This window comes from Megalops cyprinoides, chromosome 22 (assembly GCF_013368585.1).
Source record: "Megalops cyprinoides isolate fMegCyp1 chromosome 22, fMegCyp1.pri, whole genome shotgun sequence".
Classification (NCBI taxonomy): Eukaryota; Metazoa; Chordata; class Actinopteri; order Elopiformes; family Megalopidae; genus Megalops; species Megalops cyprinoides.
In genome coordinates this window covers 17306962-17332768 of record NC_050604.1, presented here as the reverse complement: position 1 = coordinate 17332768, position 25807 = coordinate 17306962, and the positions used below count along the sequence as shown (strand labels likewise).

At 39.4% G+C, this 25807-nt stretch overlaps 2 protein-coding genes across 2 annotated transcripts; one reads left to right on the top strand and one right to left on the bottom strand.

The window, feature by feature from the left end:
* Positions 1-4772: 4772 nt before the first annotated feature.
* LOC118769485 (neuropeptide Y receptor type 5-like) lies at positions 4773-6107 on the bottom strand. Its single transcript, XM_036516610.1, has one exon. The coding sequence runs from the start codon at positions 6105-6107 to the stop codon at positions 4773-4775; it is 1335 nt and encodes a 444-aa protein (XP_036372503.1).
* A 9145-nt stretch (positions 6108-15252) lies between these two features.
* Positions 15253-20790, top strand: npy1r (neuropeptide Y receptor Y1). Its single transcript, XM_036517271.1, has 2 exons — positions 15253-16020; positions 20374-20790. Exons 1-2 carry the CDS (start codon positions 15322-15324, stop codon positions 20788-20790), a joined length of 1116 nt encoding a protein of 371 aa, XP_036373164.1. The 5' UTR covers positions 15253-15321.
* Positions 20791-25807: the final 5017 nt, after the last annotated feature.

Below are 25807 nucleotides of genomic sequence, written 5' to 3'. Positions count from 1 at the left end.
AGCATACTTGCAATAAGTATGTCATAAATGCAGGTTATACTGCCATTAAATACTGAGACATTTTATACTTACTGTTGCTGTGCTGTGAAATGTATCATTAGCATGTATAGACTGTAAGCAGCTTGAAGCTGCTAGTGTTCTCCCAAGCAACACTTCAGATTTAAAAAGCTGAGAACACATGGATGTGCTCTTTACCAGGAGACACTGATTGATTAAAAGGTGGCTCTGTCATGCAGAAATGTCACTTCAATTTCAACAGATTGTGCCATGATTTCCAGTGACATTTTGAAGAAAGATGTTTATTTTTAAGGCCTGTAATGTATAAAAAGCCAATGCCAAAAGTGAAGGGTTGTTTTGGGATTTAGGTCAATTAACATGTTTCAACCATTATAGGCAACATTTTATTGATGTTTAGATGCACAGCAAGCTCTGTGAAAATGCTGTGTGTGTGTGTGTGTGTGAGTGACTGCAGTTCTCAGCCAAGCACTTCAAACACCACTACCACAAGAGCAGATTATTTTTCATCTTTTCAGTTAATTGAAGAGATGAAAATCAGCAATTATGTATTTAATGACTGGGAGATGTTATTAATTTGTGTATTATCAGTGTAATGTTTTTCTACCCAAAACACAAGCATGTTATACTTTGAATTGTACATCGAATTGTATTTTCTACCACTCTTAGCATTAAGCATATTATATTTATCCAGATGATCATTGCATCAATATACATTACTGGATACTGAAATCACCGTGATCTTCTGTAAGTGCTGTATTTTATGCATGTGTGTGGAGCTTGTGGAGATTATCCATGCATCATAAACATTATACAAGGACCGCAATGCTTTAGGACCATCATCATCAACACACATCACCACATCAATTGAATGTATTAAAATTTGTGTGCTATGCATTCAAACACGTATACATCTCTTCCCATCTCTCACAGAGGCAACACGGCTGTCGTTTAGAGTGATTTATTATTCCTTATGATATCACATAAAAGCAAACCCTCTGGGGGAACAAAAGACTGGCATTTTCATTGCATTGCTTTGATGTACTGAAGGTGTTCACGATGTTCTGTTTCATTTATGGTTCAAAACTTTTTAAACACATATGTATTATTTTAAATCTTCCAAGCAACCAAATAGAGCCCCATGAAACATCTGATCTGTGTTGCCTGCAACCATAAATACAGAAAGAAAGAAAAGTTATTTTTAATATAGTGTTCTCATCGATGCTGGTATGTTAATGTTCATGTTAGCACCTCTTCTTGGAAAATGTCTAAACAGAATCATCAGTCATATTTAAGCAATATTCAGGTTTTGAGTGTTTTTTTTTGTTCACACCAGTGGAATAGTGTTATCAAATGTGCTAATGATCTTGTGACAGTTTGCTTTGTTAAATTTACAACCAGATGATTGAAAGATATGCATATACTCTGTAACATTTAGATAAAACACCTAGAAAACTTCCAGCATTGCAGCATTAATACTGTATTGTGCACTACAGGCTGAAGCGGATGATGACAGCAAATATATTTAGATAATACAGACCACTGACATGATGAGACTTATGTCATCATCTGCTTTAGTAATCATGTTCAGAAGCAAAAGTGTTTTAACATTCATATCAAACTGTGAGTCATCTCACATCAGTTTTGTTTGAAATTGTTGTTCTGAATATTTTATGCCGTAACTGTATGATACAATATGAAGATTGCTGGAGGTGGCTTTCTAGAATGATATCTAGACCAATAAAAGCCTACTGTATGTGGAACAGTGTCATACTGAGGAATACTTCTCTGTTATCTGTGCAAAATAATCACGTCACATCTGACAACCAGTCATTGTGACAGTCAGGCATGGCTTCCCGCTGCTCCACATCCTGTTCCTTTCCAGCAAAGTGCACTGGGAATAAAATATCAAGGGAATAAAATCAGTATACGGAACTGCTTTGGAAGGAGAGTGCAGTAAATGGAGGGATCATCTATATGTGAATGTGTGGAAAGAGTGAGGCCAGTGTTATATATGGAGTACGTATGGGGTTATCGCCTGTTTCCATCGCTCAGGGCTGGGAAGCTGACTGTAGGGACAAGGACACGGCTGTAGGTCCCTCCGGGGACATGTTGTTCCTGTTGGGCACACACAGCAGGAGGGAAATGGGCAGGGGATTGCTGTCTGTACATGTCAGGAAGCACAGCATTTTTGCTTAGGAACTCATCTTTTAACCAGAAGATTATATGTTTTAATCCCAGTTTGGACACTGCTATTGCACATCTGAGCAGGTTATATCTGGCATTGCTACAGAAGAATATTGATGCACACTATTTAAAATGTATACTCTATTTCAAACTGAGAGCCACCGGCATATTCATAAATAATGTAATTTAATGAAAAAAACTGACAGTAAGCAAACAGCTTAGTCCAGAATGTTAAGAGCTATGAAAGCTTGTAGTGTATAACCCTGATTTCAGCTTCCATGTTGATAAGAGATAAGAGAAAAACTCGAATTTCAATCAGATATAATGCACCCTAAATGGTCACCAACTGCAATGCAGTTATTGAAGATTTGCACAGGTAATGGAAACACTGTCATAAGCTTTATCACTGTTGATATGTATAGTAATCCCTATCAATCACTGTTTTTTTTTTACAGATAAATATACTTGTCCCAAAATATCAAATGGATTTACGAGCACAGCTAAAAATGTTTGAATGATGAGGAACACTGTGTTGTTGTTTAATTAATCAAATGAAAATTCTTTATTAGTTTTATAATATGCATTATTTGCATAATCCATAAAAATCACAAAGATGAAATATGCTGTGTATCACAAATTGATTCAAACAGGAGAAGTCCTCTAATCTACTGTGCATAATGTGTATTACAACATGGAGCATAATGAGTTTGGGAAAAATCCTTTTTCACAAATATTTTGAATGGAATTGTATATTTTGAATCAAGTGAATGTATAGATTACAGCACACTAATTTGTATTATTTATTATATATTTTTTATTTATTACACATACCCACATTCAAGAATGTAAAAAATGCTGTATTTTTTAAAAAAAAAAAATGTGTAACAAACATAAAAACATCTAATCATATTGAAATTGAAATGTACGAATTGTGCTTTAGATGAACAACAAAAAAGTATGTGCTTTAAAATGTGACTGTTAAATAGCTTGAAAATCACACTTAGAGAAATCAATGCTTCTTTTAGGGCACAGATTTTTGATACATTTGAATTATAGTATATTTGCTCATTATATTTTATGTAGGATACTTACATTACCATGTGCCCTGCATGTTTCTAGGTGGCAGCACAGTATAAAGGTTATGGGGCTGAACCTGTAACCCAAAGCTTGCATGTCTGATTCCTAGGTGGGGTGTGGCTGTGGGCCAATTGAGTAAGGTAGTTGACCTTAATTGCAATATATCCATCTGTATAAATGGATAAAATGGAAAGTAGGCCATTTAAATGCAGATCGTGTGACTAATGTTTGGTAGTATACTTGGCTTCCCTTGTCTAAACAGGTTGCACAAGTTAACTTGTGGTAGGGCTTGAATAGTGTTATGATCACACTCACTGGTCTGGGAGTATTGTTAGCCTTGTCTGACACTGTTGCTCATTCTATTGAATGGATACACTTCTGGTCTTATGTGCTGGAAGTCGTTCTGAATAAAAGCCTCTGCTAAATGAATGTAATGTAATGTAATTTAATGTTATATACCTTGCAATGGATAAGAATGTCTGCTAAGAAATTACATACATAATTATAATACTTACTGCCACACTATTATTCATCCTGTTTGTATTTATACATCATACAATGTACATTTATACAATTTACAGATAATTTTTTGTATTTACATAAACATAATTATCTTAAATAAAGGCTGAAAATATTAAATGAACAAATGAATGCACATTTAATTGTTTCAATAGCATTAAAACATCCTCAGTGATAATAATTTTGTGGTTGGTTGCCATGCTTGAAAGACATTTAGAGCAGCACTCCGGAAAATTATAAGCAATCATCATGTAATATGTTTTTATAGCTTGGAAATATTTTTGAAATTCACTCGAAAAAAGTGGATAACTGCATTTCCACTGTTGAGGTGGACCACAGCATTTCCACGCTTTATAAAAGCAGGGCCAACAGTATCATGCCAAAGGGCAGAAAGAAAAGTTATCTTGGTTTTCCGCTGTCAGTCCAAAGCTGTCAGGCCTCTTTGGCTCTCAAATCACACATGGTCCTATCAGTGTCGGTTATCCGTCATTATAAAACATGAAAACCCGTTCTTGAAAAGATGAAAGTTTTTTTGCTTGCAAATGAGGCAAAACCCCTCTCTAGACACTGTGGAAAAAAATAGTGACTCTGCTTCGGTTTAAATTTCCATGACCAGCTGGCTACAATAATATCATCCCAAAACAGTTAAAATGCAAAAGGGACAATCTAGACTTGGTATGCTTTGGTCTGGCCTGACATTGGAAATGCAGCCAATAAGTGTTAGAAATTAGAGTGAGAATAAGAAATAGAAATATTAAATATAAATAAGAAATAAGAATTAAGAAAAGAATTAGAAAATGATCCTCTTTGGGAGGATTTTCTCAGACACTATGTCAGTTTAACTTACATCACTCCATGCCATACAACGCTGATACATGAATCCATCATACTGTATATCTGACCAAATCTTTTTAATGAACAGCCCATGGAGACTGTTAACAGCCATCATTAAATCATCATTAAAAACACCATCATTACATTATATAAAAACACTTGATCAAGGACAGTAAGTCAGATTTGATCCCATTATTTAAGAATCCATAGAGAATAGGGTTTAAGCAGCAGGACATCATCCCCAGCAGATGACAGATGCAGTAGATCAGTTTGAAGTGGCGGCTGGATATCAGGTTGGCACTGAAGTCTGTCAGCAGGTGGAAAACGTGCAGCGGCATCCAGCTTACGGCGAACGCCAGGACCACCACGGTCAGCTTGATGAACACGCTCCTGGACCTCTTCCTCATCCTGGAGACGGACTTGGAGGTGGCGAGCATTTTGCGCAGCTCCGCGGCAGTGGTCTCGTCGTCCTTCAGCTCGAAGCACACCGGGACGCTACGCAGGAGCAGGGCCGAGGGCCTCTGGTGGTCTCCACCCTGCAGCCGTTTGGCGGAGCCCTGGGAGTCCTGGCTGGACGTGGCCGGGCCCACCGTGCACGCCTTTTTGCTGTAGCGTCTCCTCTGCTTCCTGGCCAGCGCCAGCCTCCACCTCTCGGAGTTGGAGAAGCGGCGCGGTAAGAAGACCCGTCGGTCAGGCTGCTGGAGGGTCAACCTGATCATTTCATTCTCTTCCACCTGAGGCGGTGGCTGGATGGGGACTCCGGAACTGACCCTCCTGCAAACGGTGGCGTGGCTGACCGTGAGGCAGGCCACCGGCAGTATGTACTGGATGAACAGCAGGCAGATCGTGAAGGCTATCCTGTACCCGGCAGAGGGCCACGACTCGATGCACAGCGACTTGTTCTGCAGAGACTCCAGGTGGAAGGTCTCGCTCAGGTCCACGGTGGTGTGGAATATCGGCAAAGGGGAGCAGATGGAGAGGCCGAGCATCCAGATTGCGATAAGGAGAAGGTATCCGGAGTTCACAGACAAGTGATTGGACAAAGGGCGGCTGATCATGTGATACCTCACCATAGCGATAGACATCAGCACCAGTGTTGAGACCACCACAGACACACATTGCAAGAACGGGACAATGTGACACATGGCCTCCCCAAATATCCAGTGATCCAGCAATACGCAGGTCAGAGTAAATGGAGAGCAAAACAGGACCACCAAAATGTCTGAGAATGCCAGGTTACCCACAAGAAAGTTGATGATGGTCTTTTCCTTCCACTTCCTGGCCAGTGCGGTCAATATGAGAATGTTTCCCAGCAGACCCAAGACGCTGACTGTTGTGTACAGTCCTATCAGGAAGTAACGCAGGTCATTTACACTGCTATTGAAATCTTCCCATAATGGCATGTATGAGTTGTACAGCAATGCAGTGGCATTGTCAGTGGGCAGTTCACTTCCGTTGGCATATGCCAAATCCATTTGGAACGGTCTATGAAAGAACGAAAGGAGGTAAACAAAATAGAACACGAAATATTTGAAAGAAACAAACAGGCATGTAAGAGAAGGCATGTTGAGAAGAATGTGTATTGCATTTAGCTTTTTCTGTTTTAAATATGTCTCCATTCTACTGTACTCTCCCTCTTTTTGCCACATTTGTATCCCCGTCTCACTTTAAATTGATAGACCTCTGTATTCTGCTGCTGCCTACTCATTTCAATAAATCATTCTGTTGGAGGGTAAAGCATGAAGACTGAATTAAGATAGTGTGTGTACCTTATGAAAGTAGCTATGTTGTGAATTCTTATCATCTGGCTGCATGTTACATCCAGCAGGGAGACCAGGATATAAACCTTTGGGATATTAGGTAAAGAGCTATCCGCTTCAGTTGTGACGGTGAGATGTGACATGACAGTTTTACCTGAATTGTGTTTTATGTATTTGGCATATTACGGAGCAAGCAGTGTCAAGAGTTCATTGGCACGTGACTTTATCACAAATGCCTCCTGAATTATAAACAAAACATTGAACCTACAATATTGACACCCCAACAGCGATTTGCAGAAAATGGCGGGGCCAATATTATAAAACACAACATTGCTAGTTTAGCTATGAGAGGGGCATACCGGGACACTGCTGTGCACACAAACAAGCAAACTTTGACTGATTGTAGAGAAATCTTGTTACTGCATTTACCCCAAAGGTTAGGTTACCCTGACTCACCCTGCCCAGCTGTTCTCTGAGAAGCTTTAGGACTTACTGCGCTGACTTTATCTACCTGTATATCTCTATCTCACTATTGTATACAGAGTGAGAGAGAGAGAGAGAGAGAGAGAGAGGTGAAGAGACAGACAGATTGACTACTACATGTAGGTCTGTTGTTGTTCTAGGTCAGTTGAGATTTCAGCATGAATTCTTCTTTTATTGAGTTGACCTGGTTTGAAATGTACATGGCATACAATTCTGACATAACGATCAAACACATGTGGCAGGAAAACATGCCAAAGAATCTATTAACTGCACGCTTCAAAAAAAAGCTCAGTCTTACACTTAGTTGTATCTGCAAACTGCAATGGCAGTGCTCGAATCATGCACAGAAATGTCCATCGTTCAGCAACACTCCGTTTTCTCCCTGACAGCCCTAGGGAGCTTTCAAGTGTATTTCTAGCAGGACAACATGCAACTGTTAAAAGACACACTATCTTACAATGGCAAACAATGAGCTGACAATCAGTGTGGTAAATATGTTAACGGCGATAAATTCACCCCGCTCTTGTCTATTTACTTTCTCGTGCATAAAACGCAGGGAACCGCAATCCAAAACTGTTAAATATCTGTACATTGACATGCTGTTCACATGACAATGAAATAAACCAAACTAGTGCTAAAAGGCTCATTATAATACAACGAAGTCGTGAAGCCGTGATAAATAAAACAGGAATACCTTGAAGCAGTTCTTGATTAATCTCATAACACAAAGCAGCGTCTTGCCTCCTCGACGGTTGCTCGTCAAGAGTGGAGAAGTACAGAAATGGTCTGCTTTCCTTCACACGTCACTAAATTTCCCTCTGCTGTTCTGTTTGTCGTTTCATTACCTATATTAAAAATCCGTTGTCCCGCATGCCCCCTTTGCGTGACGTGCGATTACGCTGGCCTGAAGTTCAACACAAAATGATTGATCTTTTCCTCTGCTGGTTAACGATGACGTTGTTAACATGAGTATGCTTACACATACTGATAAATTAAGCTAAATATAAAACTTGGAAGTGTTTGATCATGGTGAAAGAGCGATGATATTTCTGTGTTTGTCATAATTATTATGTCACAAACACACTGATATTTTCCTTAGCGCATTCGCTTAGATCTCGTTTCCCGTTGAACTGAAAAAAAAACGACATATTGGAGGAAAAGTCAGCACAGGACCGAGTTGGCAATTTGGAAGACCTCTGGAATGGTCGTCTGAAACGGACAGGAGTGCTATCCAAGGTGCTGAATGTGTTTCACGCTGGCCAGGGATGCAAAACTTCGTCCTTATGCGGTTATCAGTAGCCCCGCAGACCAGAATCTTTTAACGGCAACTTAACCGACAATAAGATGGGTGGGGTGGGTGTAGTAATGGTTGGTTATATTTGAGCTCACGTATCACCTTCTTTGGTCTGAAAACCCTCAAGATTTATTTTTTGTTATTGTGAAATAATTATAAAACTTACAAAGACATAACATGTAGGCTACGGTTTTCTATCCACGTAGTCCAATGTTAACATATGCTGTAGAAGCATGAGTAGCCACCCTGAAGACGACTTTTCGTTTCGGATACTTTTCATTGCGCTCCATTGTCCGTGTTAGTTATTCTTTCGCAGTGGCTGAATATGCTTCTGGGATATATAACGCGTGCCCTGTGCGTTTAAGGTAGGTTTAATAAATTGGAGTGAAATTCGGGTTCTCGTAATGCCACACTGTGGTTATGCCAGTCCATTAACGTTTCAACGCGTAGATGGCGCTGTCCTGCAAGCGTTCGCAGCTACGCTTACCGCAGAGTGGGAACTCAGTTTGGTCGCTCTCCCAATTCAGGAGCATGTCAGACTGGTATGAAAAACGCTGGCTTCTGTGGCGTTTGTGTCTCAATTGTTGAGCAGTTGCCCGAACGGAAAATGTCTATTTGAAGATGTGTTATCAAACTGTGTGAAGAAAACCATGTGATGGTCTGTAAGGTGGAGTTGGAACAGTAGAGCACCGCCCTCAGTCTGCTCTTAACTGTATAGAGGATATACCATCAACTCTGTCGAATTGTTGTTGCTATGAATATCTGTTGCTGTTCTCCAAGTGTAAATCAACATACGCGAAGCTGTGAAGGTAGGTTGTCTTACATGTTTAAAATAATGCCTTATTGCTTTTGCGGTATGTTTTTGTGGTGACAGGGAAAGATGGTCCAGTTTCAAAAAATGACAGCAAATCCATGTAGAGCTGAAACAGGGAATGTATTTATAACGTGTATCAGGGAGTAGTGTATAAGTTACAATATCTGAACACTCCGAGTAGTCAATGTTTAGCTATCTATTGTGTCTGTTGCTGTATTCTTAAGCAGTACTATGTAAAATAAATAAGTATTTTGTGCAAAATAATGCAAAGCTTCCAAGCAATTATAACGCGGGACTTCGTACTCGTTTCTTGTCACATCACAAAAATAGAATATTTAATCGTCTCACGAAAAGTAATTTCATAAATAGTGAAAAGAAAGAAAATCTTGCTGTACCTTGACCTGTCCACGCATAATCATCGTGAAACCACTTTACTTAGACGCTTTACGACCCAATTTCGGTACAATCACTGTATTTCGTGAAGCGATTTAGTTAATGTTTACAGGAAAACGTTGGTGAGATTGTTACTTTTGAAAGACTTTGGAGAATAATCGGGTAACTTAAGACTTAAGTACAATGTGTGTTTAATTATCGTTTCTAATTTACCGTCATTGAGTTTGCCCTTCATTATGGACTTCATCCCAAAGTTCATCGCATCGGATTTGCGAAGTACTCTGTCATTTTTTGCAGAGGTATGCGGGAAGAAATTAATTAATGGTGCATCTGAAATAAACATTACTTTTGTTGAAAACATTGACGCAAACCTGGTGAGGTGGTTATTTTGCATAATTCATTATTATACAGAAACTTTTGATTTCTGTACTTGAATTGCCTTTTTATGATGTCATTTTAGCAATACCTTAGCACTTCCTCAAAATGTCAAGGTTCATCATATGCTAGTCAGAGAGCAGTGACCTATTGTGTTCGTAAGGAAGACTACGGAGAGATGCCGCAGGCTCGCACGTATCGGCTGTCCTCTCTGCACGCAGCATTAGAAAGGTGTATTGGTGGTCTCGTCCTGTGACGGTCTGGCGTCCTGGGATTGTCTTCTGCAAATAGTGCAACGTGCGTGTGTGCGCGCAAAACATGCCGCAAGAGAACATCCGCATTAGCATAAGCAAATATCTAAAAATCTTTGAAAGCATTTCTCTGGTCAAATATGTATTCCAGTAAGGAAAATGTTAATTTAGCAATCGCACCAAACAGTTTATGGAATACTATTTTCTGTTTTATTTATGGACCAGCAGGCGTAACATCGCCAGATAATACAATAACCGACGTTATTTGCAGAATAGGACTGCTTTAGTCTGATGTTATACACCTAAATAAGAAAAGGCCGACATACCCAATGAATTTATGTCTGGGAAACCTTTTTTTCTCCCGTGAATAAAACTGCTGAATGGTTTTGCATAAGGCATAATACATCTTACGTAATACCAGTCATAACACATCCATCAGTGCAATAACTGAACAAAGCTACAATGACAACTGAAGAACTATGGGTAAAAGACTATAAAGTACAGTTTATAAAAGGAAAAAATGTTTATTTTCATGCTGTGCATAGAGGCCCACCCACACTCTGTCCATAACAGTTTGAATTGTCAAGTCGACGTCATCTGCCTGTCATACAAAAACAAAGGATTCTGCCTCTGTCAGTACCAATTGGGTGTAATTACTCTCTTGAAGGCTGATGAAGGCAGAGTGGCAGAGGGTCATGACTGAGTCCTCTCAGTCTCTCTCAGAACATGGTTCAATTATATGGGGTTTAGTTAACCAAACATAAGAAGGACTGACAAGAAATTCCTCTATGAATAGAGATCACACCATAATTACCAGGCACTGACTGAGCTTAGAGGGTCACTGGAGGAGGTGAGGAAGTGCAGGAGGTTTCAGTTGTATAACAAATGCTCAGATGACAAGAGGACAAAACGGTTGACCGGGGTCAAAGGTCATGGAGAGGTCGTCTTCGGTGGTGGGCACATGTGCGGGGGGCATTGCAACAGGCAATATTCCTACTGTACGTATTGATATTACTGAAAACAGTCTCTGATTGCTGAGAAAGCAGAAGATTCAATAACATTGACAAACATCATTTATATGAAGATGAGCTTCTCCACCCAAGATGGCTGTTGTACCACTGAAGGTTTTCTTTCCCTTTTATATTCCTATCCTGCTTTCACAAACTCAGCCCAAGTGAATTTGCATTCACATTTCGTTATTTTGCAGATGCTCTTATCTAGATTTACAAAGAGTGAGTACAAAAAAAGAGAGTAGAAAGTAGAAAGAATGAATAGTATTTCTGGTGTGCTAGTGCTTTGGAGAGAAATTAATCATCAAGAGTGGTTAAGATTCTGATCCATTGAGGGGTCTCAAAGAAGAGGCTCTCTAAGATTACCATCTTAATAATTAACCTGCCAACTCCATATCTAGCAATATTCAATATCCCAGAATATTTTACTGCAGTGTTTCAAAATGCAGAAATGGTCTGACAGGAAATTTTGTCATTGTAATTGTATTGTCAAGAAAATCTCACTGAGGTACTGTGGTCACATTTAATTAATGTTATTTTTACAGTAGGCCATGAAAATTCATGCAATAAATGTCCGTGAGTGTATGCTGTGCAGTTGGTTATCTGCTCATTTATTGTAAACTTCCTGACATCATTATTAAATAGTAAATGGATACAGTGCCTCTAACTATGTCAGTTGTCCTTCTTAGGCAGGTGCTGCTCATATCCAATGTGTTGTCTAAGAATCCTGCCAATCTTAGCAATTCAGTAACTGTAATTGTATATTCTTCCACCTGACTTGCGAGGGTACTATAAAATATTACTGCCTTCTGATAACTGCCCCACCCTTACTCAGTAACCCAATTAACTTTTTATTTACTTTATTCAGGACCAATAATTTCATGGTTTATAAGTGAAGAAGTGCACTGCGATATGAGTAGGATGTAATCGTAGTCGTCATGCACTGTACAGTACCACATGGCTTCCCGCAGGAGCACCCAGTCCAAGGAGAAGCAACGGGAAACAGAAAGATTATGTTGTTCCTCAAACCCCCACTGTGTGCTGTGACTCAGGAGTGCTCACTGTCTTACATAAATGAGAGGGTGTTTGCACTTCAGATTTGTGTAATGGGATTTGTGTAAAATACAGTCTAACGTTTAAATAATAAACAATTATTTGGAAGCTGCAAGAGTGTGTACAAATAAACTACTTCAGATCACAAATAAGCCCCATCTGAGAACCTGAGTTCTTCTGACCTCAAGAAAATATTAATATCTCTGTGCATAACATCTGAGAGCTCAGATTTCTGCAACATGGCTACAGTGTGGGTTAGTGGTTATAGAACTAGACCCTCATCCAGGAGGCTACAGGTTTATATAATAGTGCTTAAGATGAGTTACTTGAGCAGATTTCCAGTTTCCGGTAACATTAGCTGTGCGAGCTGCCCCAGATAAGCGCACCTGTAAATAAATGTTGCAATGCAATGTAATGTCGCAAGAGTACAGGTGAACATAAAATGGCAAGCACGTTATTGTATCAAGTTAAGACTACTCTTGGAACTACCTCAAAAAGTGCTCAGAGAAACTACTGTACCTTTACATCCGAAGATGGCTTCGGACACGTTCAAGCTTTCATCTGCCAAGGTTATTTGAGCTATGACACAGTAACTGAACAGCAGGTCAGTGTCCAGTGGACAAAGCTGTAAATTAGAAGCGCACCGCAATAAACCTGTTGTTTTTCTCCAATATTGCTAATAAAACATTCTTATCTCCAGTTGCCGGGGACGGTTCAGCCTGCTGTGTGTAGCGTATTAATAAGAGACCAGGCGTTAATAAGCAGGCTTGAAGATTGTTTTATTGAGTATGGTACTTCAATGCCCTTGGGAGTGTAAGCCTAAGTGATTTCATTCTTGTCAGTCAGAGCTGCTGAAAAGACCAATTAATTTAATCAATCTTGTAAGAAAAATATTATTATAACATTAATCCATGTGTTCAAAAATACTTAAATTCATACATTTTAAGGGAAAAAAAACTGTTTATTCAGTAACTGTGCAAAAAACTAAATAAATAAACTAAAGCTAAAAACAATTCCTGGGAAAATACACCACATTGAATGAAGCTTGATTCCTCCTACATATGAACAGGCCAGAGCAGGGGAGTGCATTTTAGTCTATGAAGGAAACCATTTTCAGAAGCAGGCAAGCAGTTTTGGTCACTGCAGAGTGGCTGAAGTACTAAAATAATGTGTCTTGTGAATTTTCATATGATTTTTTTTTTGGGGATTAAGCATTGATACCGGGGTCTGCTGTTCTGCAGTTAGCCTTCAGCCAAGTTTTGCTTTCATCTGTCATTTGACAATAATGTTTTTGTTTTAACATGCATCTTTGAACCAGTGCTTTACATAGAGTGTCTGTCTGTTTTCATTGGTCCACCTCCCCTTCTAAATATATTGGCTGTAAAGATAACTTAATTGCCAGAGAAACTTCTTTGAATCATCTCTATGCTATTGTGCAAGTCAATTGTGTATATATATATATATATATATATATATATATATATATATATATATATATATATATATATATATATATATTTGTATAGTGTATACACATATACACCAGGGTTTCCGTTATCCGGTTATCCGGTTGCCTGGTAAAGTAAAAACAAAAAAGTAAAAAAAAACGATAAATTAAAAGCTTGCTGGTCAAAATGTCCGGTAATAATGAGATGTAGTGGCAGTGATCACGGCGCTCCACGGTTACGGGGGTTTAACTTTTGCAACAGCTTGCAAAGTGCTTATTTATGAGTTCAGCGAGCTGTACCCCAACTGAGCTACACTGGCTAAAATTGCCTGTGTTCTGCCCAGGTCAAGCGTGCCAGCAGAGAGGGGCTTCTCTCTGCAGAATCGAATTAAGATGGCGCTGCGAAGTCGTCTGGAGGAGGAGAGAGTGATGCGGCTTATGCACATTGCAAGCTGCAAAGACACATTGGACATGTTTAATTTCAAGTCAGCCGCAGAGGACTTTGCCACAATGAAAAAAAGGAGAAAATAAAATGTTACCTGGTAGCCTATAGGCTACATTTGATGCCATGTAGGCCTAGCCTTTTTTTTAAACAGGCTACAGATGTTACAGGCTACAGATGTTTCCTAACAGCCTACAGTTGATCTTTTGCTCGATCGTTACTGTTCGTTTTGCTTAATCGTTATTGTTCATCAAATAATTGAACATTAAAAAACTAAAAAAAAATTGCATTTGTAATATAGATTGCTATTGAAACATGACCGGTAAGTTTCAGATTTGTCCGGTAAAATAAATTCTTTCCGGACACCGGACTGGCAAGAAAAAATCCTAGCGGAAACCCTGATACACACAAATGTAAAAACCTATACTAGCAGACTGGAAAACAGACTATTAATAGGAAATTTAGATCATGTCAAAAAAAAATGAAGCCGAAGTTTTGAAAGGGCAGAACAAGCTGTGTTCTGATGTGAGTGCAAGGCTGGGGTGAGGGGATGCACTTGATGTGTTCAAAAGAAATAGAGCTGAAAAACCTGATTACTGTTGGAGCTTAAAGCGTGACTGCCTGGGATCGGCATTGAATGTCCCAAGGAGTCGCTACAATTGGGTTTGTAAAAGTGGTAGTGAGCATTTTTTTGGTATCTCATCTCTGGCAGTAACAGCTCTGCAGTGTAGTACGTTGAACACTGGCATCTTTGGCTGAATGGGAATCTTTTTTCCAGGCCCTGGAAATGTGTCAAACAGTTGTCCCCTGGAAAGAAAATGTTTTGGCGTTCTTTGTGGCAACTTCTGTTAGTATAACTGTCACGGGGTCAGTGGAGAGTGCACATCAGGTCTCTCTCTAGTGTCATTATTTTAGAAAAAAGTAAGGCTGTCTTTCATGGACCGTGCAAATCCTGTTCAATTAAAAGAGATAAAAAAAATACGACCACATGTTTTGCTACTTTGTATGTACTGTCAAGGATATGTCATTGTAGTAAATAATGAATTCATGTAACTTTGTAACTTCTACTACTGCTGTAGTTACAATGTAGCAGTATTAGAGAGGAGATGGAGATGGTGAAAAAAACGATAATCGTGTTGGATTTCAGTTTATTTTATGTGGAGACAAGGAATTGTAAAGGCTTTTATGAATGAGGGTATTTTATATTTAACTTTAATGTTTCTGATTGATTTCAGTCTCCTTGGTAAATAGCTTCAGAAGAAAGATGGCCTTTCGTGTAACTTTCCATAGTGTGACAGAGACACTGGTGCTGACCTGACACCACATCCTGTGAAGAGCATCAAAAAGCGGCTGCGTTTTTTTCCACTATGAGCGACATCCTTCCCCCTGATCCACTGAACTGCTCCCAGTCTGTGAACTGCTCCCGCAGGAACCTGTCATTGTCCTTCGGGGAGGAATGTCAGAGTCACGTGCCCATGTTCTTCGTGATGGCCGTCGCCTACAGCGCCGTAACCCTCCTGGGTGTGATCGGGAACCTGGCTCTGATCATCATCATTGTCCGCCAGAAGGAGATGCACAACGTCACCAACATCCTGATCGCCAACCTCTCTGTGTCAGACCTGCTGGTGTCTGTGATGTGCCTGCCCTTCACCCTCGTCTACACCTTCATGGACCACTGGGTCTTCGGCGAGGCCATGTGCAAGCTGAACAGCATGGTCCAGTGCTTCTCCGTGTCCGTCTCCATCTTCTCGCTTGTGCTCATCGCCGTGGAGCGCCACCAGCTCATCGTCAACCCGCGCGGCTGGAGGCCCAGCAACCTGCACGCCTACGTGGGCATCGCTGTCATCTGGGCCCTGGCTATCTGCACGGCGCTGCCCTTCATGCTCTTCTCCCTGGTGACAGACGCCCCGCTGAAGCTGCTGCCGCACTTCCACGAGCAGTACAGCGGGAAGGTGGTGTGCATGGAGAACTGGCCCTCCAGGACGTTCAAGCTGACGTACACCACCTGCATGCTGTTCATCCAGTACATCGGCCCACTCTGCTTCATCTTCATCTGCTACTTAAAGGTAAGGGAGAGGAGTCCTTTTCATGCTTTTGCTGATGAGTTGAACTGGGGACCATAGGGGATATGCTCTGAAAGAAACGATGCTCACTGTTTACCCACCCCAGGAGCCAGGGGATCATTTGGTGAACCTTCATCTTCTGCCTCTGTTTCTCATCTGTTACTTTTTGTCCTTCTTCACACATGATGAAAATGAAGGCCCTTTTTCATCTTACTGACTAATTTGAATTCTATTTTAAGCTAAGATGTGTTGGAATCATCATCTCTTTGATTTTCTTTGACTGGATTTTTGGTGGTATGTCATGGGGGTTTTATCAGAAGGCCAGCAGTATGTATGACTTCACACTTTGTATTGTACAAAAAACAACTTTTGAGAGCAGATATTCAAAATAAACTGGAAATACATTACCCCCATTTAAGGCAAAAATGCTAAATACAAGGAAGGTACTCAAAGGAAAGATTTTGTGCATAGTTATGTGCAAAGAGGTTCCTTTTAGGGCATTTAGCAGTTGTTCTGTGTTTAGTGCAGCACCTTCTTTTAACCAGTACAGGTTAAGGCATATTAACAAATTTTTGCTGTATCTAATCATACATAGATCCCTTTATTTTTTCTAATGACAATAGAGGGTTGTATCCAAAGATTTTGATCAAAACTAGTTCATGCAGTTGTTTGGCAAAAGCACAGGAGGCAATAGAAAATCTGTGGAAACACTGCCAATATTGCCTCTCGGCTCTTGTAAATCCATATTTAAGATGGAAAGCTCCTAGCCTGGTCTCATCCTGACTCCCCCAACAGCATGGATGTCATGTTATATGAAGTCTGAATTAGACGTGAATAAAATGGCTTCAGGATTTGAGAGGCAGCAATAGTGTGGATTTCTATATAGAGACGTGTCACAGAACAAGCCCGAACAATTTTTAAAGAGTGTTTAAAGTCCTGAGCAAGCAACTCAAGTTCAAGAAGTATTTAATGCAGATATAAGTAGACTAGGGGAATATGTCAATGAAAGCTCAAAGTATTTTTGCCTTAACTTGTTTTAAAGCAGCTATTGTTAAGCAGGGTAGAAACAGACATAAATATGTGATAAATGGTGAACATAATACTGCATTAAATCTGTTTTTGAAAGGTAAGGCCAGGCTGTTCTTTGCATGGGTACAATTGCTCCCTTGATCACGGAATGAAATAAGCACAAAATAAAATAAGGTCATTGGACATTTCTGGGTAAATAACTATCTGTTTCCCAGGTGCAGACTCCAGTCTGCGCCTGGCATTGAGTCAATCAGGAAAATTAATTCTTAGTTAGCCATATCACATATTGTTTTTTTGCAAGGCAGACATCTATTTTGCAATATCTGCTCCTTAAATCTGTGGAAGTCTGATTGCAAAATCTCTGGTAGCCATGCCAACCAAATGTACCATTATCATGTCTTGTCAACCACTATCTTTGAAGAAATGTCTTCAGGAGGGCACTTCAAAGCCTTAGCCACATTGCGTGATATTTTATTATTCTGAGAAATGGCTGTTTCGTCTTCCTCAAGTTCTAAGATATTTACAGCAATGATGGTATTTATTGCCGGGCATCTTCCAATGGTCTGTGCTTAGAGGCTGAACTGAGGGGTTAGCACCCAGTTATGGTAGTGTGCTTTGCGGGATTATCAAACTGACAGCAGCTATGGGTGGACACTCAAGGTCACTGCTGGCTGCAAGTGTAATCCAAGTATTTCCTCTACACGTGACTAAAGGGAAGAATTCAGTCTACATGCAATGCAGTTTTGGCTTATCTGAGGACCACAGAGGAGATGCTGTCAGTTTCGTTATTTGCACAACATTCTTTTCATAATTTGCAGCCTATAAAATGATAACTGGAAAAATTGCGAAATGGGAGAACTGAATTTCCCATGCATTCTAAAATGGTATGAAAGCACATTCAGAGCCTGTTAAATGTTGTGCAGCTTGATGATAGTGAACTGATTGGTGAGTGATTTCTGAATAACAAGCTCTGTTGGAACAAATAGTACTCTCTCGTTCATGTTGCTAACCATAGATAAGAGAGTCAAGATGGAAGTGTACAGTTTGAATGTAGCGCTGTCTGGCTAATAATTGAAGATTGTTAAAAGTAACTTATTAAACACATAAACACAGTATATTTAACAAACACAAAAGTCCTCACATTTATGGAATAACCCTGAGGCTCAGAATCGATAATTCTAGATTCTAAGAAGGTGAGGTGAAGAGAAAAAATGAATTGCTGTTTATTTTACATGTAGTATTGCAATGGATTCTGCATTCTGTGATCTAGTGACTGTAATTTATGGTAGTATACTTGGCTTCCCTTGTCTAGACAGGTTACACATGATAACTTAGGGTGGGGCCTGACCAGGGTTATGCTCACACTGACTGGTCTGGGAGTGTTGTTAGCCTGGTCTGAAACTGTTGCTCATTCAGCTTGAATGGATACACTTATGTTCTATTGTTGCTCTGGTTAAGAGCGTTGGCTAAATGAAAGTAATGTAAAGTAATATTTAATGAATGGATGTATTGGGACAGAAATGGAAAAAAAATGGAAAAAAAACAGACACAATCTGTGCTCAATTATTTTTTCCATATGTAAGAAATAATGGCTACTCCTGAATGATTCCAGCTGGATGTGCCAGTGGGCTTTGTCCTGTGCCATCCAAGGTCAGCTTTGACGTCACCGTGTGACCAGAGAAAAACAATGCTGGGGGGGGGGGGGGGGGGGGGGAATATTGCAGTGATTTTTTTTAGCAACGTATGTACCGTATGGTTGTGCATGTCAGGATTAAGGAATGAGTGTAATGGAAAGCTGTGGCAGAGTGCTGAATACCGAAGACGATCTGTCATCGTCACCACGTATAGACACGCACAAACACAATAAAGAAATAGCGGTCCTGACAGTCAGGGAAAATAGCTTAATAATGAGCCTATGCATGTCCTAGGGCGGTGGTAATGCCATCAATATAGAAGTAAAATAAGTACCTTCAAGGGACAGAGAGAAAGAATATTTTAAAATTGACTTTATTTTCTACTCACATTTTTCTAACGTTACATCCCTCCAAGCTTTTCATCAATTTATGATTTCTTCCCAGCTCTCATTTCTCATGCATTGGCTTTTGCCATTCAGTTCCCATCTATCATTATTTCTTCTTACCACTCTTGCTTCAGTTCCATCACTCTGCAGTGTTTTTATTTGAAAAGAGATTTGAGTGCTCACTCTCCAGATGTTTTATTCTTGAATCATTAAATCGATTCACATTAAATTTAAGTTATTTTCCCCATAGCCTACAGTTCTCTCACTTCTTTTTAAAGTACTTTGAGTGTTTTGAAAAGATTTTTAGTTTCTTCTTCTAGTTTCTACCTGTCGCCTTTAGCTGTGCAGCTGTATGGGGTTAGAAGGAAAGGTAGAAGGATGAGTAGATGGTGCAATAGACAGATGTATTTTGAAAGAAGGAAATGTGCATGTTTCATGTACATACATACACTAACACACACATGCACACACACACAGACTCACATGTGCGTGCAAACTGACATTTAATGACGCAGCCCCTAATGTCTTCCTTGAATGAGTATATGTAAAAGATCTAATATTGTGTTCCCTGCTTGGGTGTTGACTTTGGGTTGCTGACATTTACTGAGAACTGATGGAGTCGCTTAATGTCAGGGGATCAGTGTACATCCCGGAATAATTCTGCAGCCATCCAAATGGAAAGAACCCCTAAGTTGTTGGGGGGAAAAGAATGCAGGGCTTTATTATGATGAATTTGAACTGAAAAAAACTGAAAACTGAAAAAAAAAACAAAAGAAAAATGACATTTTGCAGTGGTATAGACAGTGGTGTGTTTTGATTGTTTTGTGTGTGTGGGTTTGTGTGTGGGGGGAATGTTCTTACAGCTTTGTTTGAGTAGTCTGTTGTCTCACTCATCTATATTAATGTCCTTTTTGAAGTTGTTGCTGAACTGTACTGAACTCAATAACTAAAAATGACATTAAAGAAGAGGCTCGCTGTGGTTTCCTTGACTGTGATTTTATGTAGGCAGAATATTGCACCTGTGTACTCTAATAACCTGTTTTCTGTGAATGTTGATGACAGTAATTTCATCATGATGGCATACTGTATGATTTAATGTTAAATTAGTCAGGAAAATTGGACTGGTTATTTACTGAATCTATAGAAGTTAAGAACATAGTTCAGGGGTACGATAGCAGAGCCTCACCCAGGATGTGAAACTGAAACCTGCTAGTGATTGTTTCCTGGTAACTGTCCCTAAAGATGGCCTGATGCTGTACCGGTCCTATATTACATGAATCATTGCCCTGTTTTTTTCTCTCTCTCAGATATATGCTCGCCTTAAAAGGAGGAATAACATGATGGACAAAATCAGAGAGAGCAAGTACAGATCCAGCGAGACCAAGAGGATCAACGTCATGTTGTTCTCCATCGTGGTGGCGTTCGCCGTCTGCTGGCTGCCCCTCAACATCTTCAACGCGGTCATCGACTGGAACCACGAGGCCGTGATGAACTGCAACCACAACCCCCTCTTCTCCCTCTGCCACCTCACCGCCATGGCCTCGGTCTGCGTCAACCCCATCTTCTACGGCTTCCTGAACCGGAACTTCCAGCGAGACCTGCACGTGGTGTTCCGCTTCTGCAAGCTCTCCCCCAGGCAGGAGGACTACGACACCATAGCGATGTCTACCATGCACACCGACGTGTCCAAAACGTCCCTTAAGATGGGGAGCCCGGAGATTTAGTGATAAGGAGATTTAAAGACGCGGTTTCAAAGACTGGACACCGTATATGTTTTTGAATGTACTGCTTAAACTGTTATACGTGAAGATGATCTCGTAAGTGCTGAATTTGTGTGTACAGTGAAAATGTTTATAGGTGCACAATGTTCACTGGACATAATAGGTGGTGATTGCAGTTTGGCTATAATTTTCAATAGCTGATTTAAGTCAGTGTTACTCACCATTTTCCTAGCAGCCATACTGCCTGGACTCTTCCTGGGCCAAATTCCTGCAGCCAGCAGGGCTAGGTCTGGTTAATACATGGATAGGAAGCCTTTTGTGAATACAAGTTTACTGCTGGAAATGGGCCAGTAGGGGGAGTCTTTTAGATGAGACATTAAGCCCAGGTCCAAACTCACTGTGGTCATGAAAGTTCACATGGCAATTATTGCAAAGACTGTGGGTGTTGAACCTTGTGCCCTGGTTAAATTCCAAATGTGACTGTCTCAGTCTGGTCATTGAGACAGCCACAGTCATTTCTCCCATGACTGATTGTCTGCACAGTCCAATGGATTTCTTGCCCTGCTTATTTTCTCAGGTCATTACCATAAAAGCAAAAGGACTTCTCACTTCGCCCTTCCTGTATAAATAAAATCAACACTTATGGTACTCAATAATCTGTTCATAATGTAATTAAAATACAAAAAAAAAATCTTGTAGCATGGTGAAATGAATTTTTTGTTTTGTTTTAATGCTGTTGTACTTTGTTTAAGTTTGACAATACTGTCATACATTGTGATCTTGGTGGACTTGTCGAACACAGGGTGGTATTACATCGGAAGTTTAATGTTACCCTCTCACTCTTTCAAATGATAAGTTAGACCTTTCACATTTTATATATTTTTTGTAGCACCCTGTACAGCATTATGTTGCATCGCATTACATATGTAAATATGCAATATAGAATCTTGAAGAAGGGTCAATCAAACTTTATCCCTCACATATTTCTCTTATAATCTAGGATAACACGTCTGTTTGAACTTGCTCACTCCATCACATCACAATGCAGAATCAAAACTAAAACTGCATCCAAGAATGTTTTTCTAATACGTTTTGTACAGTAGATGAACACAATTCATGAATGTAAACTGTTATTCTAAAAAATTCTGAAAGACTCAAAGATTATCACTGGACTGATTGATCTGTAGATGATCCTGTTATGAAGCTTGGTCTAATGAACTGTAGAATGAAGTAATTAATCCAAAGACTATGACATCTTGTGCTCTTAATATATAGGGAATGTGTGGCTTTGTTCAGGGCTACTTAATATATTTCTATGTTGGTCCATTTTGACTGTGACAAATATATTACTTTTTTGTAGCATAACTTCAATGTCAGTGTCATCCAAATGATTGTTTAATTTCTTTATTATCTGAAATAGTAACCAATGCATATTTCCAAAAATTAGAAATGACAAAAAAATCAATTAATTCTGAAGTAAAAATATGTATAGAGATATAATGTTTATTATGTGCACACACTACTGCTGAGCATAAATATATTGTTTATTACTTTACATCACATAGCTTTGTCATAACAGGGACATGATAGCTATATAGCAATATAGTGATACACCGTGACACATTATATGGACCTAACCCCCAAAAAGTGTTCCCAATCATTCAAGAGCTATTGTAGTAATAGGGTATAACTCAAGGTATGCTGTACCTCACAAATACAGTTCAGTATTATAATGTTTACTTTTTTCTTACTTCACTGTAAAAATAATTATTACATGATAATGTCAGTAACCCTCCAGCAGGCTGTGGCACTGAGAGTTAATTAGCCTATTCATAACAGTTGTGATCATAGCGGACATCTTATTTGGGAATCCACATTCTATGTTTGTCAGCAGTGCTGTGGTGGTGAATTTTGTCCAGAACGCCATTGTGCAGTCTGCAGTTATGGGTCGTAAGTAATCACATTACATAGACATTTTAATGAATTATTTTATTCTTCTAATTCTATTCTGAAGGGTACGTTATTCTGACATGTTATACTGTTAAAAGAAAACGTCTCAACATCCCACACCAGTATTTTGAAATCACATTAACAGCTCGAGTTGTTTGTCACTATTTACAAATTGGATTTTGGTGCCTGAGAACTGAAATGGGCTGAAAGAACCTCCAATTTGGATGCATGTGGGGGCTTTAATAGCTGCTGCTGGTGCCCCACAGAAATCTAAAGCATTTCGCACCTGGCAAGGCTGGAGAGAACTGAAACAACTGAAATGGCTAATAGCTCTAGCTGTGTCTGGGTCAATGAATATGCTTATCAACTGTGGACTGTTATGCCACATGTAATTGTAAAAATTAAATAATAAAGTAAACTGGTGTCTCATAAGATGGTTTTAGGTCATACAACCTAATTTGCATATGACATATAGTTGTTTCTTTTTTTAGCTGTATGCAAGGTGTGAGCACTTAGTATATTCCTCGCCACACACTAATTGTATCAGTTATGGTTGGTGTGCTTCACATTTTGTACACTGTGAGTGCTGTGGGTACACCCATATGCGCTTTTTTTGACCCTCTCTCTGGTTTATGATGAACGACCTACTTCCTTCTCTCCAGTCATCTCCGTGGCTATCCCCCTGCCTGTTCCACAGAATCATAACAGTGAGTGTGACATGACTGTTATTGCCGTTTGACCCCAACAGAAACATGTGGTCAAAATCGTTGACGCAAAGCAGAAACGTGGATGATAACGACCATTTTGCTAGGAATTTCTCTGAATAGGCCATAACGACACATAAAGTGAGACAAAAACAAGCTTCGTGTTTGCAATGAGTGCATATACATTGTTGATCCTTAAAGGTTGTGTGTGCTTTGTAAAATGGCACTCAGTGATGGAACAGAACACAACAGCTTTACCTCATACATTTGCGCCCATTGCAGATAGAAGGTTGATCTTGTGTTTTTCTTTGTTTTTTTCAAAATTATTGACAAAATTTTAGAATAAAAATAGCTTTCTTCTATCAAGTTTTATTACTATCAAAGTACTATCAAAAATGCAAAAATGCTTGTGCTAATTTCTTTGTCCTTGCACATGTGTAAGTGTCTGCTAGATGCTTTGACATTTGAAATGTATAGATATCTACATGCGTTTCAGTTTACAATCATGTAAAGAGTTGTGTAGATTAGTGTTTATTTCAATACACGGTGAATCATGGATAAAACCACTTTTATTTACCGAAGTGTTTGCAGCCCAGAAGACATTTTCAAAACAGTTTAAAGAGTCTTCACATCAAAGGGTTAGAGACGTTCAACTCTGAGGCTTTACTGTGCAATAACAGTAAACTCAATATAACAATAACTTGTTGGACTCTAAGGTCACATTATTATACATGTTTACTAGCCTTATTATACTGCCTGGTTTGCCTTTCTGTTGAGGGCTGTGAAGTCTGATTCAGTTTAATGAATCTCTTCATTTGAGTATGCACGTCTTGAAGAGCTGATTCACAGCCCGTCCTTCACATTCTTTTCTTTCAGAGCCGTTGTTCAAGTACACTGGCTCATTTAGTGAGATAGACAAGGTGATATGAGTAAGACCACATTATTTGACTAAAAAGTGGAGCATTAATTTTAACACAGTTGGTCTAAAAATTGTGTTGCATGTAGTGAATAACCTACAGTTAACAGGCAAAAACAAAGCAGCTAGCCTATACATAACAGTCTACAATACTTACAACAGTAGAGAGATTAGTATGCAGTTATATTATTGCATTTTTGCAATTACATATTATTACAAATTCTATCAATTATTACAATATATAAGTGTTGCATTCATATTAAATTTCATATACTTCTCCAAAATTGAATCAGATCGTTGAAGAACTACATCTACCTTTTGACACTTGAAATGAAAGTACATTTCGGCGCACACACATGGCTTCAGAGAGCACCATGTAATAAACCATACACATTACCATCATAGAGACAACATGAAGACAGGTGAATTCATATAAAAGACATGAAGACAGCTAGACAGGTGACAAAAAATAATGTCTAAACAGGAGCTATGAGGGCAAGTGGTATTTTTTTATTTATTTTTTTTTTCAGCGGTCCCTCTATCTGAATGGGGCATGCACTGTTTGTTTCTTTGGAAATGACTCCGTATGTGAAGAATACCCTGTCCAGCTTCTTACAGGATGGTGACTCAACGCACTTGGATCTGTAAAATAATTTGTTCAGTGAACAAGCATTGCTCATGAATGCTGCAGCTCTACTGTTTGGTCCAGGCTAAGTGATGTGAGTGTGGGTATATCGTATGATAAGTTGTTCTTTTGTGTTCCTTTGTTTCCTTTGCAGCACAACTGACTGGTCTGCACCATATGTGCAATTTTCTTCGGAAGTTCAGTTGTCCAATTTATGACGTGTTTTGCGAGGCTACAATTCATTTTCATACTGAATTAATTTTCCTCTGACGCATAATGTGCTGTTGTGTTTTTGCTGTTTGTACCATTTGCATTTATTATACTGATGTTGCTCAGTTACTGTACAATAAAAATGTCTCTGTTTACAGTATCACACTGTTAATGCTTATTCAAAAGGCTGAGTAAGCAAGCCCATGAAGAAAATTATTTAGCTATAAAATTCCAGGCTATTGTGACATATTAGCCACAATTCCACATGCAGACCTAGTTTTATAGAATGATATAACATTCCTCCCACTCTAACATCTTCATAGCCACCTGTGCTGTATCATTAGAGATGTGATTTGAATGGTCATTTACACTGTGTCAGGGATGTAAGCATGGTTTCATATGGCCAGCTGATTTGTGCAAGAGAACATCTGTGTCATTTTTATGAATCTATGGTGTCTTAGAAAGATGACACAAAGCTGTTAAGTTCATTGTAGACTCTTGGAATTAGTTTAGATTTAGATTAGATGTATGTTATCAAAGGTATACTGTGGTGTACAGAGGGTTGCGGATATATTGGACAAGGCTAACAGTGCTGTACTGGGGTGCTTAACAAGA

Excerpts from the sequence above, each read along its gene's own strand:
- npy1r (XM_036517271.1), top strand. The coding sequence starts at position 15,322 with ATGAGCGACATCCTTCCCCCTGATCCACTGAACTGCTCCCAGTCTGTG. Across the intron at positions 16,021-20,373 it reads TCTTCATCTGCTACTTAAAG|ATATATGCTCGCCTTAAAAG; the intron begins GTAAGGGAGAGG and ends TCTCTCTCTCAG.
- LOC118769485 (XM_036516610.1), bottom strand. The coding sequence starts at position 6,107 with ATGGATTTGGCATATGCCAACGGAAGTGAACTGCCCACTGACAATGCC.